The 19,662-nt window shown below is 46.8% G+C and overlaps 1 protein-coding gene across 1 annotated transcript in view; it reads left to right on the forward strand.

The window, feature by feature from the left end:
• SHISA9 (shisa family member 9) overlaps nucleotides 1–18,810 on the forward strand; it is a 391,212-nt gene extending 372,402 nt beyond the window's left edge. Inside the window, exon 4 of the mRNA XM_015415502.1 lies at nucleotides 18,452–18,810. Within this exon, the coding sequence (XP_015270988.1) occupies nucleotides 18,452–18,810 (359 nt within the window). The remainder of the gene's footprint in view (nucleotides 1–18,451) is intronic.
• The last annotated feature ends 852 nt before the right edge of the window (nucleotides 18,811–19,662 follow it).

Below are 19,662 nucleotides of genomic sequence, written 5' to 3' on the forward strand. Positions count from 1 at the left end.
CGGCTCCTACTCAAAGGCCTGGCGGAAGAGCTCCGTCTTACAGGCCCTGCGGAATTGCATAAGATCCCGCAGGGCCCGGAACTCCCCTGGGAGCTCATTCCACCAGGTAGGAGCCTCCACCGAAAAAGCCCTGGTCCTAGTAGCAGCCAGCTTGGTGTCCTTGGGGCCCGGGATGGCTAACAAATTTTGGGCCCCTGACCGTAGTGCTCTTGGGGGAACATACGGGGAAAGGCGGTCCCTCAGGTAGGCTGGATCCTTGTATGCATTAGTATCCTTGTATGCATTTCATCTGGCCCTGAGGACTTAGTTTCATTTAAAGAGACAAGGTGATTTTCTTTGTGATCTCTGTGCAGTCCCACACGTGGGTTGGGTGCCTGCGTATGACCTCACTGGAGAATCTTTTAGAGCTTGCGTCAGAGCCTTTTTGGCAGGCTCTCTTCCCGCTCTGGGGAGCAAGCATGCACTGCTCATGCCTGGAGCAGGTTAGAGAGCTGCCTCCTACTCAGTTCTTCTTCAACCGCCCTTGCATTCACACCTATCTTTGTCACGCCTCGCTTTGCCTCAGCTACATTCTTCAATTCTTTCGCTGTTACCGCTCTTTGTTAGTCTTTGTTTCTTCTTCTTCCTCTGAATTTTTTTAAAGGAACCTTTATTTCTTTCCTTTTAGCTAGCTCCCCCTTCCCCTCCCTCTCCCTGGTTGGGAAGGTATGTGTATGGGATGCACTCTCTTTTTTAAGGAGTGTCGCCGCTGCCCCATGAAGTTCCCGTCAAATGATGGGCACAATTTGTGTCTTCTCTGCCTTGGGGAACAGCACCACATAGAGGGTTGCCCTCATCGTGCTAAGTTCACTAAGCAGGCCCATCATAATCGTGCAGCATGTCTTAAGGCAGTCTTGCTACAAGCCTCACTTCATCCAGGAATGTCTTTGGCTGCCTCTAGATCTTCCTCGGTTCCCACTCAAAAACCGTCAAGCTCTGTGGCTCCACACAAATCATTAAGAAGCTGCATAAGCCCAAGCGGTCGGTGTCACAGCTCCTGCTGAGTTAGAACAAACAACTCCTGCTGAGTCTGAGCAAATGGCCCCAGCAGAAGATCTAAGTGCCGCTGGGGATCAGCTCACGCTGCCAGTAACACCTGCACCAGACAGGGCTGAGCTTTCAGAAGCTACAGCTGACACTTCTCCTCCTGATTCCCCTCCCCGGTTAAGGGAACAGTGCTGACGGGAGATGGCAGCTAGGCGGCGAGAGGCACGCATGCGTGGCGGACGCTCACTCATCCCCAAGTACTAGCAGGAGCTGGGACTCACCAGCAACTAGTCTCTTTGGACGAAAGCTCTGTACCCCTCGCCTGTGTTCCTGACTCCTTGTTCCTGACTGGATTCCCTCGGCTCTGTGACCTCAGCTTGAATTACTACGCTCTGACTCTGCACCTTGAACCTTGACTCCTTGGCTCCTGACTCTTTTGGACTCTGGCTCTCTGACAACTCTAAAGGTTTGTGATTTGTACTTGATTCCCAGTTGGTTTGCTTGCCTGCCTTTTGACTCTGGACTGTATTTTGACTACCCCGCTCTTGTTTAGTGTTTTGGACTTGGTTTTCCCGGCTAGCTTGCTTTACTGGCTCATGATCTTGGACTGTATCCTGACTGCCTCGCCCCTGCCTAGCCCCGCATCATGACAGTCAGAGGGTACTGAGGTGTTGACTTCGAAATCGAAGAAGTCAAGTTCAGCCGTCACTCCTTCTGCCTCAGCAATCGATCCCATTATAATTTCAGAGCTCTCAACATCAACATCAGTGGCTCGCTCTGCCTCTACTGCTGCACCACCATGTGATGATCCGCCTCCTGTACTGATGCCAGTTCTTTCTTCTCCGACTGACCACATCATACCAGGTCAGCAAGTCCCAAATCTTCACCATCTCCTTCTGCTTTGGCCTCTGCCAGGAAGCGTTGGTCGGTGTCTTGAGACTCCCTCCCTCTTTATCACCTATTGGATGAAAGAGCACATCGTTTTCAGAGTCTATCTCACTCTCCTCACTCACGCTATGACTGCATGGAGCCTAGATGCTATTTCTCCAGCTCTCACTCCCCTGCTAGACATCGTATCATTCTTCCAGTCACCGGTTCTACCCTCAATCATTGACACCCAAGCCTGATCGTCATGGTCGCGCACATTCCTGTCATGCTGCCTCTTGACCTTGTAGTCACCGTTCCGCCTCATATGCTTCTGCATATTCTCTACGTTTGGAGTCCCCTATTCCTGATGTCTCCATTCCTTGCAGTCATGCTCCTCACACCTTGTTGAGCCTTCAGGAATTGTCTACCCACACTTTGCTACTACCTGATCAGCTGGCTCTGTTCTTTCCACCTTCGTTTTCTGGATCCTTGGATATGGAGTTGGAACACTCCTACCCTGGAGATGTCGAGGTCGATGTGACCCCACAGGGGTTGATGTTGTCTGATGTCGAGGTCGATGTGACCCCACAGGGGGATGATGTTGTCTGCTCAGGATCCCTCTCCCCTACTGAGGTATCAGAAGCCTACCTTGAGCTCATTACCAGGCTGGCTACTGCTCTTCAAGTGCAGGGTGCAACAGATACTTCTGCCGTGACTGATGCTGTGCACAAGTTGGTGCAAGCAGAGTTATCTCTGTCAACCATTCTTCCACTCCTCCCTGTTCATTTGTCTTTCTTGAATGAGCCTTGGGATTGTCCTGCCTCAGTATCCCTGGGCTCCAAACACTATGATGCCCTATACAAGATCCAGGAGACTTTAGCGACATTCTTGTTCAATCATCTTCCTTCAAACTCGATGATTGTGCAGTCCTCTACTAAATCTAAACAAGCCCGTCAACTTATTTCATCAGATCGGGAGGGTCGGAAAGTCAATGCACTGGCCAAGAATATTTATGCTGTCTCCTCCATGAATACCCGCATTGACCCATATCCCTTGTACTTGGCAGCCTATGCCTTTAACATAGCCTCAGTGGTCTGACCTGTCCTGGATGCTGTGCCCAAGGATGCAAGACCAACTCTTTCTGCCACCATCTCTGGGATCGGTTCTATTTCTAGACAGCAGATAAATTTGATATGTCATTCTGTGGCCTGCTCCTCTAAGACTCTGGTCTCTAATACTTCTTTGCAGATGCGCATGGTTGCACTTGACCTCTCTTCAGCCCAATATCAAATCTAAAATTGAAGACCTTCCCTTTGACCGGGAAGGCCTTTTCCATGCCTCCATGGATGACACTTTGAAAGCTGTGGATGACAGCTGCAAGAAGGCGCACAATCTCAGAGTTTCTTCCTCGACCCCACAGTGGCCTCGATCTCAACAGTAGAAACCTTACTTCTCTAAATGCCAGCCTTTCCTGGCAGTGCCTACTCCTTGGAAATGTAAGCCTTTTGACTCGAAACCAGCATTTTTTTTTCAAAACCCAAGGCCCCATCCTTCAGTACTCCTTTTACCCCTTGGTCATCCAAGGGCCCCACTGCCTCCCTGGCTGGTTTCCTGCTTCTAATGTATTTGAAGAAAGTTTTATTGTTGGTCTTTATGTTTTTTGCTATATGCTCCTCATGTTCCCTTTTTGCCTGCCTGATCACAGACTTGCATTTTAATTGCCACAGACTTGTGTTCCATTTTATCAACCTCACTGAGACTAGCTTTCCACCGCTTAAAGGAATCCTTCTTAACTTTTACAGCTTCCATTACTTTGTTCGTTATCCACGCAGGCCCACCAAGAAACTGGCTGTCTACTGCTTCCTCCTTCCTGTTTCTGGCATTGCAGCTCCTTTCCCCCAGTCTCTCCTATTTCCTGCTTGGCAGAGGAGAGAGAGAAAGCCTTCCTTTGATTGGCTGAGGGCTCCTCCCCCTCCTCCTCTGGGGAGGGAGAGGGAGGGAAAGAAAGGAAAGAGCCTGAGAGACAGAGAAAAATGGAGTCTGGTAGCACTTTTAAGAAGACCAACAATGTTTTACTCCACTAATAAGCTTTTGTTTGCCTGCACACATTTTCAGAGGAGGAGGGGATGGGGGAAAGCTAGAGTGAGCACGCCAGAGAGAACAAGAGTCCTGTGTAAGACCAACAACTTTTTTTTCCAGGTATAAGCTTTTGTTTGCTTGCACACATCTTTAGGGGGAGGGGGGAAGCTAGATAGACCATGCCAGAGAGAAAGAGAGAGTGTTTGATTCCTCTTTCCATTTCTAACAGCGGAGGGGGAGGGACCTAACAGCATACAAAGCTAGTAAAGTTAAGGAGGCATCCAAGAGCACTCCCAAGCTCCTAACCTCTCGTGCTGGCACCAACGGAGCCCCATCGAAGGTCAGGAATGGAATCCCTACCCCCGGCCCGTTTCAACTTAGGCACAGGACCTCTGTCTTCGTCAGATTCAATTTCAGTCGATTCAGTCTAAGCCATCCAACCACAGCCTGCAGTGCCCGGTCTAGATCTTCCAGTGTAGAGTCAGACTGGCCGCCCAACAACAGATAGAGCTGGGTGTCATCCACATACTGGTGACACCAAAGCCCATGTCTTTGGGCTATCTGGGCAAGGGGACACATATAGATGTTAAATAACATTGGGGAGAGTACTGCCTCTTGGGGCATGCCACGCGACAGTGGATGCCTTCGGGACAGCTGATCCCCTAGTGCCACCCTTTGTCCCCAATCCTGGAGAAAGGATGCAAGCCATTGTAAGGCGAACACTTGAACTCAGGTGTCATCGAGGTGGTGGATCAGTAGCTGATGGTTGACTATGTTGAACACTGCCAACAGATCCAACAACAACAGCACTGCCGATTCGCCTCGAACCAGATGCCTCCGAAGGGGGATGAACCACGGCCTCCTTGAGTGACTGAATTATCATCGACCGAATTGTTCTAAATAATTGGGCTGGGCGTGAGCTCGCAGACACAAATGAGGCTGCGTAGTATTCTTTCTACTTCCCCCTGGCACAGTGGGGGGGGGGAGGGCAAGGAAGGCAGACAGTGGCTTCCTGCCTCTCCACAATAGGACACCCCAAATGCCTGTGCCAACCCTGCGGACAGGTAGTGGGGTGATGTGAAAGTCCTCTGCCTAAGACCCTGCAGAGTGCTGCCTGTCAAAGTAGATAAGACTGACCTTGACAGGCCAGTGGTCCGATTTGGTATAAGGCAGTTTTGTGTGCAATCCCTGACAATTCTTTAATATCCTGAAAGTCTTCTTTTCCCTGATGACAAGTACAATTTAGAGAGTGCATAACAATGTGACGTGTAAGAACACTGACAGTCTTGATGATTGACACTGCTTGTTTTTTGTTGTGTTTTTGTTGAGCTGGTTTTTTTAAAAAAAATGCCTCTTTTCAAAGAGGTAGAAAATTGGATTTGTAAGGCTAGCTTTGAACATCAATGTCTTCCAGTCCTTACAAGACACAGTTGTACAGAGCATTAATAGCTGAATAGGCGTTGGGGGGCAGTGGTCAGTGGTGATGGTTTCCTATCAGTACTTTGATCCCAAAGCAGACTTAGGTACCGTTTACATTTATGCACCATTAAAACTGATTAAGGTAGAGAAAAATTAAAACTGGAACAAGAAAAGCTCATGCTGCAATGTTATAGTACAGTGTATTGGGGTTGGGGAATATAAACTCATTATCTGGTCTAGCCATTGGAACATCTGAACTGGATATTTTTTGAAAAAATTCAAAATCTTCATTTTATTATTGCATGGGTTTGTTTTTAATGACCACATTCTGTTTCATGCCTTCCTCCACGAAGCTCAGGGCAGCACATATTCTTCCATTTTTATCCTCAAAAGAACCCTGTAAGCAGGGTTGCTATTTACCCATTGACAGTGGACAAACCCACTTTCTCCCCTGCCCTTGGTCAGTGGAGCATCAGGGGAAAATGGGTGTGTGTGTGTGACATCACAGGATGTAGAGACCTGGAAATGGCATGACTGCAGTAAATGACTCTAAGAATTCACCCAGTCTCTATGGTTCTTACAATAGAGATTGGGGAAATTTCTAGAAGTCTCTTGAAGCACTGACATCACACAATGCTGCAACTCCCCAATCTCCACTCCCATATGCTCTCACTGTGCCAGGCCTGCACCTTTGTGCTATTTGTGACTGTTTGTGTTATTTGTGACTGTTTTAAGTGTAGTATTTTTTATGAATTTTATGTAAGCCGCCCTGAGCCTGCCTTGGCAGGGAGGGTGGGGTTTAAATTGAATAAATAAATAAATAAACCCTAGGCTGGGCCAAAAGAGAATGACTGGCCCAGGGTCACCCTGTGACCTTCATGATCAAGTGGGTACAAACAACAATACTCCTCTTCCTCCATTACCTCTCAGCCACTGCGTGCACACTCACACATTTAAAGAAGGGAGAGAAAGAAAGAACTCACCAACCTTTAATAAAACAAAAACCTCTCTAAGTATTTATAATGGCTCGTGTTAACCTTTGCTTAACTGGAAAAATAGCAAACACTCTCTTGCTGCAGGAGAGGACTTAGGCCCCGGTCACACGGGCAGGAAAATGCGGGGGGAAAGCATGGCTGTTTGCCCCGGAGCAAAATAACGCGCGGTTGCGCTATCAGACCTCCCATAGAGGTCCCATCCAGGTCCTGTGGTTAGGGGGGAGGTGCCGATCACAGGACAATCCTGCGGCGCGGCAAAGAAGCGGCCTCTCTAGCAAAAGGCTCCGCGGTTTTAACCCCTTTCAGGGCTGCAGAGGAATGCAAACTGTGTCTTCCGTCCGGTCCCCTCCAGGAGGAGCTTCAGCCGGGCCGCCCTCCCGCCACGCCCCCCGCATCTCCCCCTCTGCTGCCCGGTGCAGAGAGTTCCTCTTGAGCAGGCCGAGCCAGGAGTGGGGGGATACGGAAAAGAGGAGGGGGCTGTGGAAGTGTGCGCATGCGCCGTTGGGTACTTGTGTGCATCCCGTGGAGACTTGAAAAAAAACCTTTTAGCGACGGGACATGGGTGGGCACCGGATGCCACGACCTATCACCGGAAACCCAATCAGGCGCCCACCCTTGCCCCGCAGTTTCCGGAAACTAGTACCTCGAAGGTACTAGTTTTTTACCCCGCATCTTCGGCGGGAAGCCTCGGGTTCGCCACGGGAGCTCTACGCTTCCCAGATGTGGTGCTGTGATCGCACCCGGAAAATCCGCCTATCTTCCGTCTCTGTAGTGTGGTTAATGCTCCGTGTGACTGCAGCCTTAGTATGATTTCAAGTCAAGCAAATGGTTAAAATAAGATTATAGATTTGTAGAGGAGCATTTGTGTAGCTGTTGTTGAAGGCCAAGAGTACAGGCATTATGCCAGATGAACGCAAAATGAGAGAAGATTAACATACCAGGTCCCCTAAAGCAAGCTGGGCATTGGGGAATCTTGTATCCCCAGAACTCCCCTCCCAGAGACCTTTGAAAGTTGCAGCCATGTAGACTAAACAAGACTGGGCTAGATGGACCACCAGTCTGGTGGTATAAGGCAGCATCATATATTCATAAGCTCTGTGCAGAATGCCACAGCTCATTGGATTGGCATGCAGAGTCAAGGTTCCGTCTCTGGCATCACCAGGAAGAAGATCTCAGGTAGTAGATGTGGGACATTTCTGCCTGAGGCCGCCAATCAGAGTGGATAATACTGAGCTAAATAGACCAATGGACCGAGTCTATGTAAAGTAGCTTCAGGTGTCCCCTTCTGTGTACCGTCTGCCTTTTTAGTACTACCAACTCACTGTCTGGACACAGCTGTGGCTTGTTCAAAACCTCACCTGCTCAGTTTCAAAGCCAAGAAAGGACCATCCTCCTTCAGCACCTCCTCTCTTGATTTCCTCCCCCACAAGCAAACACTTGAAAACCAAATCCCTTCTGTTCTCTCAGTTCTCCCATTTTGTGCCACTAGTTATCCAGATCTTACAGAAGGCTTCTTTGAATTTAGTTCGCTGTAATGTTAACAAAGGAGCTGCGGTGGCTCAAGTGGTTAAGACGCTGAACTGCAGGCTGTGGAAGGTCGGTAGTTCAGCAGTTCGAGACCCGGGTGCCGCATGACGGAGTGAGCTCCCATCTCTGGTTCCAGCTCCTGCCAACCTAGCAGTTCGAAAGCAAGACATTGCAAGTAGATAAATAGGGACCACTTCAGTGGGAAGGGAACAGCGTTCCGTGCGCCTTGGTGTTTAGTCATGCCGGCCACATGACCACGGAAACGTCTTCAGACAGCGCTGGCTCTTCGGCTTTGAAACGGAGATGAGCACCGCAACCCTAGAGTTGGATTTGACTGGCTTTCGAGCAAGGGAACCTTTACCTTTAATGTTAACAAAGAATCACAGCACTATCATGCTTTCTGCACTGAATTATTTATTGATGAAGATACCATCATCCACCTACCACAAAACTGACACCAGAGGACTGGCTACTTCTCTCTTGATAAGAAAAAGAATGCCGGCCCATCCCAAACTCCTACCCCTGGCATTTCTTAAACATGTATTTACTTGCTGTAAGAAACTTGCTTTAGAACACATTTTGGTCCTTGCATTTAATAGTAATATGCTTCCAAAACACGTCAACGTTTCACTCAAGGGTTTGGATTTTGGGATTTCCCAGTTTTGTTTCGAAATCATAAGTTAGCAATTCTCTGTTGTCTGGGATTTTTTGTTTGTTTGTTTTTCGTTTCCACATTTTGTACAGCACTCTGCACCTGTGCATGTTGCCACACCTTCACTCATTTGCATCTTTCCCCCCTCTTCTGTGTTACCAATGTGTGCATGAGCACTGATAAAACACTGGTATAGATAGGGACTCTGGGGCAAGTGACACTCTGTCTTCTTGGTGCTTGGGGGGGGGGTCAACAGTGGGAGGGCTTCTAATGTCCTGGCCCCACTGGTGGACCTCCGATGGCACTGGTATTTCTGGCCACTGTGTGACACAGAGTGTTGGGCTGGATGGGCCTTTGGCCTGATCCAACACTGGCATCTCTTATGTTCTTGTGTTCTTACTACAAAAAAGCAAAGAGAGATGATGCAACTCAATGTTTACTAGCTTTGTATGCTGAAGGTCCCATGTTCAGTCCCCATCATCTCTAGTTACAGGATCTCAGGTAGCAGGCAGTGTTCCCTCTAAGCTGAGTTAGCATGAGCTAGCTCACCGTTTTTTAGCCTCCGGCTCACACATTCTTGTCTTCGCTCAGGAAGGAGGGCTCCAGAGCAAACTGATTCATGCAGTAGCCAAATCGCTCGCTCACAACTTTAATGCCAGTAGCTCACCAAGTAGAATTTTTTGCTCACAGGACTTCATAACTTAGAGGGAACATGGGTAGCAGGTGTTGGAAAAGATCTTCTTGGGATTGTGGAGAGCCACCGCCAGTGAAGGCAGATAGTACTAAGCTAGACAGACCAATGGTCTAACTTCATGAGGGATGTAGTGTCCGCTGACCGCCACCGGAGGTCAGCGCACATACCTGAGCTTCAGCATCGGACCACAATGGGAACTAGGATTCTAGTCCCTCCAAAGGGGGAACCAATGGGACCGTGGCGGGACATTCAAACCCGCCAATGGGACCCGTGTATATAGTTGGCCTGCCGGCCGTTAGTCTTTAGTCTTGTTGTGTACCAGTAAAGCTATACTGATCGATACATCAGTCTCCATGCTTTCTTTATGCGTCTAACCCACTACACTTCAGAAGGCAACTTCATATCTTCAGTTGATGTGATTACACCTATGATAGCAGTATGATTTTTGTTTGTGCAAAAAAAAAAAGGAATCTATTTATAAAGGCCAGAATGTGTATACAGAACAGATCCTTATCTAAGTACAGCTTGAAGACTTCCTTTCAGGTCAACTCTGTAGCAAACTAGCTGCAACTGAAAGCAGCCTGTTTCGGCTGGCTCCCAGTGTTGCAATCTGCTGCAAACATGCCATAAAGCAACTTGCTGAAGATACAAAACACTGAAAACATGCAAGGGGGGTGGGAATTAAATCCAAAACATTATCTTAACAGCAGGGAGAATAATACAAAACCAGACTCCATCACCCTTGGAGGTTAAGAGCCTGCTTAAAAACGAAATGATTGCAGAGTATAAGCATAGTTATGCCATGAAATATCTCAGTCATCTTCCATGATTGCTGGGTGAGGGCCTAAAAATTCCATAGGTTTGGAGGCATAACCGCCTATGTAAAAAGAGTAATTCTTTATAAAGTAGCAGTGTTTGCTTTACTAAGCAGCTAAAATCAAAGCCAAGTGTTAAGTCGCTCACTTAACAAAGTAGTCGGAGAGTGATTCAGCAAAGATTCAGCTTTATTCTTCAACTCGAACACAACTCCAACACGGATCAACATCTGATAGCCAGAACAGCTTTTACATTGCAGCTGTCCTGCTTTTAAACTCTCCCGGCTAATGTAGCCACGCCTACTGTACAATTACCAACCAATAAGGTTGTATGCATAAGGACCAATCACGGACGTTCCCGCTCAGGGAGCTTGCTGACAAGTGATTGGTTGGTTCTTCCTGGGCTAGCAATGCAATTGGACGGATTTGGATCCTAGCCCAGGACGAAGCTTTACATGGCAATTCAATTATGTTGTTCACATGCAGTTATGCATTCAATGGCAGCTATTGAATACATTACACAAAGTTTGTAAAAATTAAAGCAATAAAATGCCAGTGGCATCACTTGCGATAGCATCCCATCCCTATGGTCCCAGAGCATGACTGAAAAGCAGAAAGGGCAGCTTTGCTGAGGCTCAGCGGATGTGTGTATGACTGGTGCCCAGATAGGAAACCGTGGTGTATTTATTGTATATACTGCAATGGAAGAGTGTGTTCCCCCCCACCTCTGATATTTGTGTGTGCTGGTTTAATCTCCTACAGTGAAGTCCCTGCTCAATTAACTTTGTTAGTTAGAATTGCACAATGCATTAACTTGCTTGTCCTGAATCCAGTTGCTCCCCTCCCTGTATCTCCTGGCTAATAAATGGAAGTTGTTTAGAACATACCTATCTCTGCTGTGTGAATTTAAGAGCAAAAACTTGAGAGAGTACCCTGTTCCTGAGTTGCAAGCAAAAGGAACTCACCAGAAACCATCTATGAATGTTGCATTTACTCCACAATGGGAAGAGAGATTCACATCTTTATTTATATCCTCCTATCTGGCTTTCAACCTTCTCCAGAAGCATTTTGCTAACACAAATAGAAACTGAGATGAAAAAGGAAGATCATGGAGTGCTACAATCTCCTTCTTGGTTGGGACAGAACCGTCCAAATGTCCTTTTGTATTGTGAATACTTGTACTGCTTTCCATCTCTTTTACCTTTGCCTAAAACCTAGCAATCTCTGCACTTCAAATTAAGGAAAGGGGTAATGGCTGCTAGACAAAGGATTGAGCATGGCTGCAGGTACACAGAGAGGGAAAACAGGCACACCTGCTGTCTAGTGATGTAAGCAGGGCTATTTTTGGACAGGAACGCACAGGAACGGAGTTCCGGCTGGCTACCAAGTTGGCCACGCCCAGCTGGAACTCATTAGCATAATAGGCCAGACCCAACAGCAGAAACGCATTAGGATTGGCTACATTAGGGGTGTGTGGCCTAACATGCAAAGGAGTTCCTGCTACAAAAAAGGCCCTGGGTTTTGACAACAAACAAGGTAAACAGAACAACAAGCAAAAGGTGGGTGTGGCTGGATAACCACACTTCTGGTAACATGGGGGTGCGGCCTAATGTGCTAATGAGCTGTGCTGTCAGGGGTGTGGCCCAATATGCTAATGAGTTCATGCTGTTGGGTGTGGCCTATTATGCTAATGAGTTCCTGCTGGGCTTTTTCTACAAAAACAGCCCTGGATGTAAGTAAGGAGAGAATTTGGGGAAGCAGGGGCAGAGGGGAGGGGAGAAGGGGAGAAGCAAGGGAAGACAGTGGAATCTGAGGAAACTAGGATAGGGTAAAGCTTGCTGGGAAGGGAGGTTGAAGCTAACAGTTGGCCAATCTGAACAGTTTTCATCTTCAAGTTTACATACAAATCCCCACAATTTGATGAACATCATGTTATATCTAAGGATTGTGTGGCTACTGTATAGAGGTGAGCGAATGTTCCCAATTTTGTTCCTTTTTATATTCACATTTATTTTTGATGCCTATTTCATTTTCATCGGCTTTTTACCTTTGCTAGTGTTGTGTATGCTTTATGGAAGGGGGGGATTTAATACATGAGTTATATGTTTCAGAGGGCGACTGTATTGGTCTGCAGTAGAAGAGCTAGATTCAAGCCCGGTAGTATCTTAGAGTCCAACAAGGTCTTGGGGATATGAGCTTTTGGGGAGCTCTGACTCTCGAAATCTCATAACCTGACAATCTTGCTGGTCTCTGAGGAGCTACTGAACTCCAAACTAGATGATCTATCTGGTATTTATGTGTACAGTCTACGTATAATGCACCTATAATGCAAAGTTTGAGTTCAGTGGGACCTTTAAGACCAACCAAGTTTAAACTTTGAAGGGCTGCCTGGAAATCATGGTTTGAAACTTGGGAGGCACATGTGAGCAGATCCTCTTCTTCATCCTTTCTGTGCTGTAAACCACCCTTCCACTGTCAACTTAAACGCAGTCTCTAGGGATTACAACTGCAAAAATACAAACCCCTGTTAATTCTAAGCTGGCCACCCTTAAGGATTGGCAGAACCTACTCCTCTGACCCCTCTTCCCTTTAAGCACATAGCTATGACAATTCAGGGCTCTTTTTGTGGAAAAAGCCCAGCAGGAACTCATTAGCATAATAGGCCACACCCAACAGCAGAAACTCATTATTAGGCCACACCCCTGACAGCACAGCTTATTGGCATTATAGGCCACATCCCCATGTTACCAGAAGTGTGCTCATCCAGCCACACTCACCTTTTGCTTCTTATTCTGTTGACCTTGTTTGTTGTCAAAACCAGGGCTTTTTTTGTAGCAGGAACTCCTTTGAATGTTAGGCCACACACCCCTAATATAGCCAATCCTAATGAGTTTCTGCTGTTGGGTGTGGCCTATTATGCTAATGAGTTCCTGCTGGGTGTGGCCAACTCAGGAGCCAGCCAGAACTCAGTTCCTGTGCGTTCCTGCCCAAAAATAGCCCTGGCTATGCTCACAATCTGGGATTGGTCCCCCTGCATGCCTTGACCTGGATAGCTCAGACTAGCCCGATATTGTCAGATCTCAGAAGCTAAGCAGGGTTGGCCACGGTTAGTACTTGGATGGGAGACCACTCTGGAAGTCCAGGGTTGCTATGCAGAGGCAGGGAATGGCAAAGCACCTCCGTTCATCTCTTGCCTTGACTTGGATCGCCTTCACTGGCTCAGCCTCATCAGATCTCAGAAGCTAAGCAGGATCAGGCCTAGTTAGCACTTGGATGGGAGACCACCAAAGAAGTCCAGGGTCGCTACACAGAGGCAATCAATGGCAAACCGCCTCTGTCTGTCTCTTTCCTTGAAAACTCTCTGAGCTCACCATAAGGCGGCTGTGCCTTGACAGCGATACACACATGTAATTCAAGTACAACCTGGGTGTAACAAAAAGTCCTCTGCAAGCCAGAAGGCATCTTGGATGTGCAGAAATGGGTGGGGCAGGTGAGTAGAATACAGTTTGCTTACCACTTTTGAAGGGCACATTGATTGCTTCTTATAATGTTTCCCGTTTTAAGAAACATGTTCTTGTGTTTTGTGGGGCATAAACTTTGTTGGTCTTAAAGGTGTCACTGCACTCAGCCTTTGTACTGTTGCTTCAGACTAACAAGGTGTCAGGTCTTGGGTCCAAGTACTCTCTCGACACTCTCATGGTAGCAAGATTTACAGATCATTCAAGCGCATACAGAGTTTGTGTTGGAACTGCGGGCCCCAGGCTAGGGCGAAACCTGTACAGAGTGTAGGACCACCCCTGGGTCCCCCCAGTGCCCAATCATCAATCCTTACACAGCCCGCCAAAGCTTCAAGCTCAGTCTCATAGCCGCCCCGCCAGCACCTGTAAACTAACCCTTACGTTATCTATGCTGCAAGGTCATGCAGACCGGCTACAAGCACTAGGCCAGTGAAGCAGAGATTCACACACACACTCATTCCCAAAGAATGCAAATAAACGATTGGAAGGGAAGAAAGGAGTTAACCCTTTCTCCCTTTCTCCCTTTCTCACAATACAAGAACTCATGGGCACTCCATGAAATTGCTGAGCGGTCGGGTTAGAACGGATAAAAGGAAGTACTTCTTCACCCAAAGAGTGATTCACACATGGAATTCACTGCCACAGGAGGTGGTGGTTTGGGAATGAGGATGAAGCAGGAGGGTAAGTAGCCGGGCCTTCTGACACACTTCCGGTGATGTCAGGGGGTGTGGCCTTCTGTCACTTCCGGTGATGTCAGGGGGCGTGGCATATGCAAATAAGTTATGCTAATGAGTTATGCTAATGAGCTCCGGCAGCTCTTTTTCTACAACAAGACCCCTGTTCTTAACCCTTGATGTAACAGAACAGTAGCATCAGTAGACAACAATACATGACAAGTGAGGCATGGGCTTGACACAAGGCTACCCACCTGAATACATCTTTAATGCATTACATTTATTGATGATACACAGACAATTTGAAAATTCCATGTGCAAAACTAGCGAGAAAATTAAGAATTTGTTTTCAGCGTGATTTCACTTCAGGGTCTGGTCATCCAAGGGAGAAACAAAATGAAACTGGGGATTTTCAGGTCAAAACAGCTGGGATGAGGCATTCTTGATTGTACTACTGCAGGGGCCCCTGAATGTACTAAGCTTCTAGGTACATTGGGTATTTTGAGCAAGGGTGGCAGGCACCACCACAACACGGTTGTCTTGGAGGTGGGATTAATCACAAAATGGTTGCCATTGGCAGTCTGGTTGCCAGCTCCGGGTTGGGAAATACATGGAGATTTTGGGAATGGAGCCTGCGGAAGGCAGGGGGAGGGGAGGGGAGGGGAGGGACTTCAATGGGGTATAATGCCATAGAATCCACCTTTCAAAGTGGTCTTTTTCTCCAGAGGGAACTCTTCTCTGTCACTTGGAGATCAGTTGTAATCCCACAGGTTCTCCAGCCACCACCTGGAGGTTGACAACCCTAATGGGCAGCTATCACAAGACATTAAGAGGTTCTGCTCTAAACACTCTCCTGAGATGGGGACAGTGGGTGCTTCCTGCGATCCTAAAGGTGATGCCTCCTGGAATCTTCTGAACATGGTAATCAACCTCAAGGTGGAACCTGAATTTCTCCCAGAATTACAACTAATCCTCAGACTACATAAATCAGTTCCTGAGAGAAAAAGGCAGCTACGCTCTGAAGAAGAGACACATTGAGAAATTAGGAGGTGGGCACCCTGTTGAGGATCACTGCTCTAAGGGAGTTTCTGCACTAACAGCTCACTGTCGAGCCTTTGAATCTTCTGAACATGGTAATCAACCTCAGGGTGGAACCTGGATTACTCCCAGAATTACAACTAATCCTCAGACTCAGAGATAGTTCCTGAGAGAAAAAGGCAGCTATGCTTTGAAGAAGAGACACTTTGAGAAATTAAGAAGTGGGCACCCTGTTGAGGATCACTGCTCTAAGGGAGTTTCTGCACTAACAGCTCACTGTCGAGCCTTTAAAGTTAACTTTGTGTTTTGTATCCCTGCCCTCTGCAGTATTCTTTTTTTTCCAGTTTGTTTTTGTGTATGCATTCTGCATCTGCAACCAAAACCCACAATTATTATTATTATTTTTGCTTAATTGCGGTTAAAGTCACCTTTGACCTGTGGAGGGGATGTCCAATTGCTACCGACTTTTAGAGGGAACATTGCTTGTGACCTGTGGAGGGGGCATCCAATTACCACCAACTTGGCCAAGGGTGTATGCAAGAGATGGGGCACACTGCACCCTCCCCTTTCTCTCCTCTCCTCCCCACTCTCCTCCTTTGCCTAGGCCCTAGGTGCTACTGGGCTACTCCAAGCATGCATGACCCACAGAAGGATGCTGGTTGGTTGGCTGGTTGGCTGGTCTGTCGGGAGGGGTGACATCCCAAGGGTTTTAATTTAAAACAAAAACAAAAACAAATGGATCTTCAAGCCTCTTCCACTGTTTCCAGTGGGCAATCCTGCCATTCCTTTTAAAACATCCCCCTACAAGTTGCGTACAGATTGGCTTTGGGGAAGGGGGAAAAGATCCCTCCCTAGGGTCCAATGGGCAAGGGATGGAGGAGTGTGTCAAATGCCCACCCACCCCGCAAGCTAGAAGTATCAAACTCACAGAGGGCCTCCCCAGGCTGCCCTTCTACCTGCCCTCCAAGTTGTGTGCAGATTGGCTTTGGGGAAGGGGGAAAAGATCCCCCCTTGGGTCCAGTGGGCAAAGGACCCCAGCCCTTCCCCTGCTGGGGAGGGGGGCAAACACATATCAAGAGTCCTGCTAGAGTTATATTTTGGGGGGCCATTTTCCCTAAAAAAAAAACCTATGTAGTTGAGCTGCTTACGTGAGATTGCACAAGGTAGGGATTAATGCCTAAGACAAACCTACCACCCAGGATTGATAAGTGCAGTAAATGTGGAGTTAGAATCATGTTTGGAGGCAGAGCAAGTTTAAATATGTAATAATATAGAATTATTATAATCAACAACATAGCAAAAAGGGGAACGTCTGGTTATGAGCCCTGAGATCTGTGAACAAATGGGAGGATACATTCCTGTTACTGATAACAGCCCTACACAATACAATTTTAAATCCTGCTTTGGAAATTGTAACGGACCATTATCTACTTTCCACGCTTTAATTAAAAAGGGAAGGCAAGCCTTTAACTGCACCTGTATGTTATATAAAGCACTCAGATGCCAATTATGCAGGAGACAGATGGAGACAGGTAAAGTGTGCCGAGCCAAATTTTACAACATGGGCTCTTTCAAAAGCAATTTAATTCACCTGCAGGAGGAAAAACATCTCTTTAAGACAGGGAATGTATTCGCCACACTGAAAAGAATCCCCAAATACAAGGCTGTTAAACAAATGATGTCCTGATACGGTGACAATTGGAGAATACAATTCATTGTAGGCCCAGAACCAAACTGAGAGTGCTATTTTACAAAGACCAGTTTGTTCAGGTAGGGAGTTCAGAGCTGAACTATTAGGGAGGGGATTCTCCCAGCTCCCTGCCTTTTGCTCTATGCAGAGTTCCACTCGTCTAAATCACAGTCTTACTGAATTTCTGTGATCTACTGTTTGTTACAGTGTTTGTTTCCTTCTGTTGGGTGATTATTTTACCCTCACAATATCTCATTTTTTTCCAAGTGGCCTGTTGTCAGGCAGAATGGCAGCATACAGATGCATCAAATATATGAATAGAATACTATAAGTAAAATACCATAAGTATTTAATCGAAAAGATGTTCACCATGCAGTCTCGATTCAGATGAATCATTATATAATCGAACTGCAGAACGTATATAAATATGACAAACCATCAATAACAAATCTTTTTATAAAGAAGTTGGCAGCCCAGTCTTTTCAGAGGTAACCGCCCCCAACCACACACACTCATTTCAGTGGGGCTTAATCCCAAAGTAAGTGTGCACAGGATTATACTATCCAGTACCTTTTCGAGCTGTGGTGGCTCAAGTGGTTAAGACGCTGAACTGCAGGCTGTGGAAGGTCGGTAGTTCAGCAGTTCGAGACCCGAGTGTGCCGCATGACGGTGTGAGCTCCTGTCTCTAGTTCCAGCTCCTGCCAACCTAGCAGTTCGAAAGCAAGAAATTGCAAGTAGATAAATAGGGACCACTTCGGTGGGAAGGGAACAGCGTTCCGTGCGCCTTGGTGTTTGGTCATGCCGGCCACATGACCACGGAAACGTCTTCGGACAGCGCTGGCTCTTCGGCTTTGAAATGGAGATGAGCACCGCAACCCTAGAGTCGGACTCGACTGGCTTTCGAGCAAGGGAACCTTTACCTTTACCTTACCTTCTTAATCCTTTCTTAATCTAAGGAGCTCAGAGTGGCCAACATGTTTTCCCTTCCCCATCTCATCCTCACAACTAGGTGAGGCTGAGTGTGACTGGGTGGCACAACGTCACCCAGAGAGCTTCACAGCAGAGTGGAGATTTGAAAGCTCACCCAGATCTTGGTCTGACACTCTAACGACTACATTGCACAGACTTTTCAGCCTTTCTAACCCAAAGGAATTTTGTCGAGCTTAAGGCCGAGAGACATGTTTGATTGATAAAAATATTTTTAATCTGTTGTTTTAACCAATTACATTTTGAGATATGTCTTTTGGCTGCCAGAAGTAAGCACGGTCTGCATCACAGAATCTTCTTATGAACCCTATTTTAGAAGTGAATGTTGTTCCCATCTGGAAGGATGTCTTTTTTTAGCCAACATGGCTGTCTATTTATACATTCCCGTCTGACAATTGTATGTTTTATTTTGAACACTTTTCCTCTGCTGGTAGCTAATGCTGTTTTTCATCTCCCTTCCCCCTTCCCAGCTGACAAGGTCAACGATGATTTCTACTCAAAACGGAGACATCTCGCAGAGCTGGCGGCAAAAGGGAGCCTGCCCCTCCATCCGGTTCATGTTGAGGAGGATCGGCCGTACATTCTTGAGGGTGGCACGATGAAACAAAATGGGCAGAAGTCCAAAGCCACAAAGCCACATATGCACCCCTTAGCGTACAAAACCTGGGACCCTAGTGACCAGTCCCTCCGCCGGCAGGCCTATGCAACCAAAGGGAGAAACCTTGGAGGAGACCCAGCCGTGAGTGACCCGCTGACCACACGAAGTCAGCATTACTTACCCACACAGCCATACTTCATCACTAACAGTAAGACAGAGGTGACTGTTTGAGATCACTGTCCTTTTTCTTTTTTTAAAAAAAGATCTGTTTGGGAAAAAAACAAAAAACAAAACCCAAGTGGAACAGGCAAAAAAAAATATTAAAAATGAGAAACAAGAAGAGGAGTTGGACATTCCTGGTCAAGATAACCAGCTCGGATCAAAGATTGGGTTAGCGCTTATACAGCAATACACAGAAGGTTGTTTAAACTCATTTATATTTTACACTGGAAATCTACCCCTTGGGACTAACCTCTCTCTCTTCTCTTTTTGTTAATTTTTACTCCAAAATTCAAATCCATGATGAGAAGTAGCACAAGTTAGAGACACCCTACATCAGCTTAAGAAGACAAACTCTTTCTGCCGTGTTGCTGCCTTGAGGCAGCCGGACAAAGAGATGGAACAGTATACTGAAATACATCGTCGTGGTCAGGAATCTTTTTGTACAAATTTTAAGATCAGTCCTATTAACTTAAACCTGTGATTTGAAAGGGGAAAAAAAAGTGAATCAAAAGAGCAAAACCACCTTGGTAAAAACCTAATGTTGAGTGTTATGTTTTCATATCATCAGTACAAAAGCAAGCAAAGCAAAAAATATTCATACTGAAATAAGGAAGGGGGGGGAAGAGTCTCGGATGAAACCTACGAAGACTGTTATAATGAAAGCAGGCGGAGACTTTCTCCTTAGTGGAAAGTGCCGAAGGGTTTGTTTTGTTTCAGTTGTCTCTTACATTTTTCAGGCCCTCCAAAATATAAAAGGCGGAAGAGTTGGGTCCGCATGGCACTCCTCATTCCCCTCACTCTCTTCCAAATCACTCCTTTTTCCTCCTGAGCGCACCATATAGCGATTTTGTGCTGCAGCTT

This window comes from Gekko japonicus, unplaced genomic scaffold (genome assembly GCF_001447785.1).
Source record: "Gekko japonicus isolate JY-2015 unplaced genomic scaffold, Gekko_japonicus_V1.1 scaffold1657, whole genome shotgun sequence".
Taxonomy (NCBI): Eukaryota; Metazoa; Chordata; class Lepidosauria; order Squamata; family Gekkonidae; genus Gekko; species Gekko japonicus.